Source organism: Limulus polyphemus, unplaced genomic scaffold (genome assembly GCF_000517525.1).
Source record: "Limulus polyphemus unplaced genomic scaffold, Limulus_polyphemus-2.1.2 Scaffold1002, whole genome shotgun sequence".
In the NCBI taxonomy this organism is placed as follows: domain Eukaryota; kingdom Metazoa; phylum Arthropoda; class Merostomata; order Xiphosura; family Limulidae; genus Limulus; species Limulus polyphemus.
Genome location: NW_013666612.1, coordinates 132,023 through 138,134, shown reverse-complemented (window position 1 = coordinate 138,134; position 6,112 = coordinate 132,023). Strand labels below are relative to the sequence as shown.

Below are 6,112 nucleotides of genomic sequence, written 5' to 3'. Positions count from 1 at the left end.
CTAACTGACATCATATGAGTAATTTTCTACATTATTTGAATAGTATTACGCTCTTGTTACACCAACCCACTTACCTTTTAATTCCAAACTCATATACACCAATCTGTTTTTAAACAACTCTTTGTCATTGTATTTATGTTATTTTCACCTGTTTTGTTGGGAGAGCAAAGAATTAGTGAAGCTCGAAATTAAAGAATTTTCTGGCTTATAATAAGCTAAGTATTTCCAAGAAGAACATTAATTTTTAGATAAAAATAGCTTACAGAGAATTGTGTGTGTGTGTACTTCCTGGTTTTCTTGTCTACATTAGTCTGTAAAATACGTTGTAGTAACACCCCTTATACTGACAAATACTTTAAACTACTTCCTCGACACATGTTAGCGATGTCTGCTGTTATCATAGAACTTTCTGTGTGAGGTTTTACTTGAAAGGCATTGTTAATGGATTACATCTGTCTTGGAAGTTTTGGACGACATTTTGAGCTGCTTGCGCAAATTTTCTTCAGGTTAAAATCGAAAAGTCGTCGTATCGGCTTCTCTGTTAAAACCTTCCCTCAAACAAGTATGTGAGATGTGTTTGGTATTGTATTAAAAGCTATTTCAAGCCCCAGTCAAGTGCATTGTAGTATTGTCATAATTACTCAGTTTACGATGTATTGAACCAAAATTTAAATTTCATTTTGGTATCCAGACAACGAATTATCTCAGAATTAATAACTTATGAAATTTATCAACATAAATAAAACAAAATGCTAAAAAGTCAAAACACATTAGACTAAAAAAATTAAACACTAACGTTTTAATTTTTCAACAGGATCCAACACGAATGACGTCAATCAAAATAAGAAATGTTAGTTAATAACTACTTCTTAGAAATTCAAATCAGTGTTTACGTTTTTAAACTAAGTTATCGTGTTCTTTACGCGTATCTGATAATAATAAAGAACATGATTTTTAAACTTATTGGAAAAACTACTGTTTGAGACTACAAGTAGTGTTTTTGTATATTCCTTTCCTGTAAAGTATATGTGAGTAACAGTTACAAGTCGCTTTAGTATTAAACAATGTATTCCAAAAGCTATGTGTTGTACATTCAACAAATTATTTTGTTTGCTTTTAACTAGATCAAACAGAGCTCATTTAGGTATATACCAACAACGTTACAACAATTATTAAGATAGTTACAACAAAAGCATGAGTACATTTATTTGCGGGTTGCACCAGTAAGAAGTTTATACACTGATCAGAAATATATATATGGAACATGACTAGAACATTTCATAATCCTATATAGTAAGATGCGGTCGTTCTTAGAATTATTCTTTCACCACGTATGATATTTTTGTACAACATTTATATTACCAGAAACAAGTTTAAGAAAATGTAGATGTTTGTTTAGACGAAGGAACGATCAGAGGAATACCACTGATGATGCTCTGTAGGGCCTTCACAATCATAGTTAAACTGAAATACAATAATAAAAACCACATATTAAATAATTGTAGTAACATGTCACTCATATTAAACTGCTGAAGTCATTAATAATATTTTTCTTTACACAGTTACAATTAAAAGTAATTTACCTATTTGAGAAAAAGGTTGGTAGATGTCATTGGATTGGAAATGTGAAAATCTTTTGCACAAGGCAAAACCTGTTTTACAGAGAAAAGTAAAATACCAAAGCATTTTACAGGGGTAGATTTTATAGGTTTTTCATAACATAAAATCTGTTTTTTTTATCATTATCTTGGGAACTAAACGGATCCATTTAACCAGCTTAAGCAATACCCGTCTGTCTGCATCATCTTAGCTAGTTTTGAAAGTAAAGAGGAAATTTATCATATAATGTTTCGCGTTTACTTCCTGCCACTTAGTGCATATTCCTGAATAACATATAGCCAGTCTCTTTTTGCTTCTTAAGTTAAACTCCATTGATAGTAACCAGTTTCATTATTTTTTGAGTTGAACATATATTTTTCTACAATGAAATTACCTTTTGTAATAATTAATTTGAGCCAAAAAATATATAAACAGCTCAATGGTACATACCTTTTATACCAGAGATTCATTTTGCGAAAAAAAACTTCTTGATATTTTTGAAGCACTGTTACTTTATTCTTGAATTCTTCTTGTTCTTTTAGCTGAAAATAAATATCTTTTCTGCTTCTGGGAATCTCTGTGATAAGAAATATAAGTATTAAAGATTTACCCTGTGTTTATTTCAGTCATCTTAATAATAATAATAAAGTAAATGTAGCATGAAGTATTGAGGTTAACCTCCCATTTTATGTTCTACGACTTGTGCTGTCCACTCTGATGGTCGTAATTATGTACTACTGCCGTAGTTTATATTTAAACAAACTTCTGGTGGTTGTAGTTATGTACTACTGCCGTAGTTTATATTCAAACAAACTTCTGATGGTCGTAATTATGTACTACTGCCGTCGTTTATATTCAAACAAGCTTCTGATGTTTGTAATTATGCACTACTGCCGTAGTTTATATTCAAACAAACTTCTGATGGTCGTAATTATGTACTACTGCCGTAGTTTATATTCAAACAAACTTCTGGTGGTTGTAGTTATGTGCTACTGCCGTAGTTTATATTCAAACAAGCTTCTGATAGTTGTAATTATGTACTACTGCCGTAGTTTATATTTAAACAAGCTTCTGATGGTTGTAATTATGTACTACTGCCGTAGTTTATATTCAAACAAGCTTCTGGTGGTTGTAATTATGTACTACTGCCGTAGTTTATATTCAAACAAACTTCTGATGGTCGTAATTATGTACTACTGCCGTAGTTTATATTCAAACAAGCTTCTGATGGTTGTAATTATGTACTACTGCCGTAGTTTATATTCAAACAAGCTTCTGATGGTTGTAATTATGCACTACTGCCGTAGTTTATATTCAAACAAGCTTCTGATGGTTGTAATTATGTACTACTGCCGTAGTTTATATTCAAACAAGCTTCTGATGGTTGTAATTATGTACTACTGCCGTAGTTTATATTCAAACAAGCTTCTGATGGTCGTAATTATGTAATACTGCTGTAGTTTATATTTAAACAAGCTTCTGGTGGTTGTAATTATGTACTACTGCTGTAGGTTATATTTAAGCAAGCTTCTGATGGTTGTAATTCTATACTACTGCTGTAGTTTATATTTAAACACGCTTCTGGTGGTTGTAATTATGTACTACTGCCGTAGTTTATATTTATAAACTAAGTTAGCATGAGACCACACATCTTGAAACGTTTTCAAGAAACTCTCCTCTGACGCTGGGTTCCAAGACCGTGTTTGAGTCCATTGGATTTGTTTGTTTGTTTGGAATAAAGTACAAAGCTACACAATGGGCTCTCTGTGCTCTGCCCACCACGGGTATCGAAACCCGAGAGTCCATTGGAAACTGCATCAGAGGAATTGGACAGGTGCGTGATCAGATGAAACAATATGATTTTTAAACATAAAAACTGGCAGCTACATATATATCAAAACGACTTCTTTTATGAATAAACATCATGCTCTCGATTATGCACTCTGGGAAGTTCTTCCTAGTTGCATAAAGGTATAGAAAAATTTAATTATGCCTATATAATTGTATTATCTATCTTTTTGAATAATAAATTTTCCCTAGATTTCCATCAGTATTGTAAAAAAATACATTCCTGACTCAGTCAGTTGCTTAAGTTAACTAATTTTCTTTACCCGCACTAATATTATTCACAGGAATTTTAATACTTACTAGAATATTCCTGTGTTCTGTTTTCTTTATTTTCTATCCAAGCACTTTCCAGTTTTTGTTCTGTCTGATTAACAAACGTATACATATAGCATGCAGGGCTGTGTTTCAGTGGTGACACCTGGTGATATTCACCTGTCGGTATCTAAATCATGAAAATTAGTTAATTGGTTATTTCTGGTAACTGCTTAACTGAAATGGTATTTTTGTAACTGCACCACTGTCCTAATAGATAAAAAAAAACATATTTAGTTTAAAAATCTAATTTAAAACTAAAACATAATATCGTTCAAATCCAAATTCTAAACATTTTAATATATAAAGAATATTGGAGAACTGCAAATTTTAGATTATTTTTCATTGTATAAAACAGTCTTGATTCAGGGAGTGCAGAAATAAAATTTGGAAATTTCTTGATGCTTCACCTCATTGGTTTATACTGTAACAAATAAAAGTACCCGCCCCCAGTGACAGGAAAAGTTTAAATTAATCTGTCAATTTAAATTATTTCATGGACTCAAAAAATGTTAATTGTATTGCACTCTTGGTTTCACTCAGAGCCAAAGCTCTGAGCTACTTATACCGCCAACCACGAAAAATAATTGTTGAGCATTTCAGTCATGCTAAGAGCTGCTCAACAATAACATACGGTAAATCTACATTTTGATTTTTGAAGTTACGTGAAATATGAATGATAATGTGATTTATTCCTAACAATTTAGTGTAGAATATCTTGTTTGTGAAATAAAATTTGGCATCAACATTATTCATGCCTGTTCTCCCGTTATTTCAAAAGTGAATGTTGAGCTTTGCCTGCGTGCGCAGCTTTTCAAACGAGAGACAGACGAACACTCGGACAGACACCACAGTTCTCAATATATTTATAAGATTCCAGACAAAATTCTGTTCTTTAATACCCAACATATTGTTTCTATTAAAAGTCATTTATCACAGTACTGGTGGTTTTAAAATACTGACAATTATAACATAAAGATAACACAATATTAATTAGAATGTGTACAAATGTATACTATGAAATGGCTCATTAAGTTTTATTTTATGATCTCAGCTTATTCGTGAATTTCAATGTTACTTTACCAAAAAAATCTCAAGTACTAATTTACCTGAAGAGAACTACCTTCCTGTAGAATAATGACGCCCTCTTGTGGTATAATGACCTCTATACTTCCTTTTAGTGCCTTTAAAGTTGCATTGCTGAGATCCTTTTCTATGAAGTTTAGCAGACTTAGCCCTATTAATGGGGGATAGAAAAGTAAGAAAGTATAAACAATAAAAACAAAGTTCAATTATTAGAAAAGTATTTAAGTCTTATTCAAATTAGATGAATTATAGAGAATCATGAGGAAACGTTCCAATTTATTATAGAAGTGACCTGCCTGCCAGTAGTTTATGTTTTTCATAGTTCTGCTAAAGACAACATGATTCGTTGATTTTGAAGATAAAACGAGTTGAACTGGAGCGATGCACAGATGTGACAGAGCTGCATTACTTGGTAGTTTTGTTTAAAAGATAAATGTTCATTTTATGTGTGCGTTTTACGTTTATTTCGGGATTATATATTTAATTTCTCATCAATGAGAATTTATATAAGTTTTGAACATTATACATAATCAACACGAGGCATCCTACACTGTCTATCTCTCACCCCCCCCCCAAAAAAAAACCAACAACTTATTAACAGGTTTTTAATGGTCTAATCTATTCCATACGAAATATTTCTCTTTAGACTGATGCAATCTTCTGATAATTAACAAAGAAAAATCCATTAAGAGACCAATATATTATGACTCATCTGTCCGTGTAACATTTGAAAAATGGACATTTAATACAATCGTGCAGCTCAACGAAATATATTTTAAGTACATATTAGAAACTAAAACTACAAAATTTTACTTTTCCTTATTTATGTATTTATTGCGCGTAAGAATAATAAAAAATAAATTAAACAGACACTTTTTCACTTTCGTTGTTGTCCATGTTTGAGCTTTATGTGTCCTAATACTTTCGTGATAAAATAGATTTCCCCAGACAGACAAAATATATTACTTCTTTATTTAGTTAAGAATTGTTACTGAGTACATTTTTAGTAACCCAATAGCACGAACGTAAGAATGCAAACTGAAATGATCACCTTGGATCAGAAAGGTATTATATTTGTGCATTATTAAGCTGATTAAAAACATATTACTTCGAAAATGGCACATTTTGTTTATATATATTTTTATTTATTGAATAAGTTTTGAATTATATATACATACACTGAGTGGTCACAAGTAAACAGACACCACCTTTTCAGAAAAAATGAAATTTTTCAGTCATATTCACATGAATTGATATATCTATAACT

At 31.2% G+C, this 6,112-nt stretch overlaps 1 protein-coding gene across 3 annotated transcripts in view; it reads right to left on the bottom strand.

Moving 5' to 3' along the window:
- Window positions 1-816: 816 nt before the first annotated feature.
- Window positions 817-6,112, bottom strand: part of LOC106461636 (vitamin K-dependent gamma-carboxylase-like) — a 52,270-nt gene continuing 46,974 nt past the window's right edge. The window contains exons 12-16 of one of the 3 annotated variants that reach the window (XM_022388642.1): window positions 4,869-4,996; window positions 3,748-3,889; window positions 2,050-2,176; window positions 1,584-1,652; window positions 1,383-1,464 (exon numbers count right to left, since the gene is read on the bottom strand). In XM_022388642.1, coding sequence (XP_022244350.1) covers window positions 1,610-1,652; window positions 2,050-2,176; window positions 3,748-3,889; window positions 4,869-4,996 — 440 coding nt within the window. In that variant the 3' untranslated portion in view covers window positions 1,383-1,464; window positions 1,584-1,609. Of the gene's footprint in view, window positions 1,465-1,583; window positions 1,653-2,049; window positions 2,177-3,475; window positions 3,557-3,747; window positions 3,890-4,868; window positions 4,997-6,112 lie in introns of those variants that run through there. The other 2 variants (XM_022388641.1, XM_022388643.1) reach the window with 2 other exon arrangements.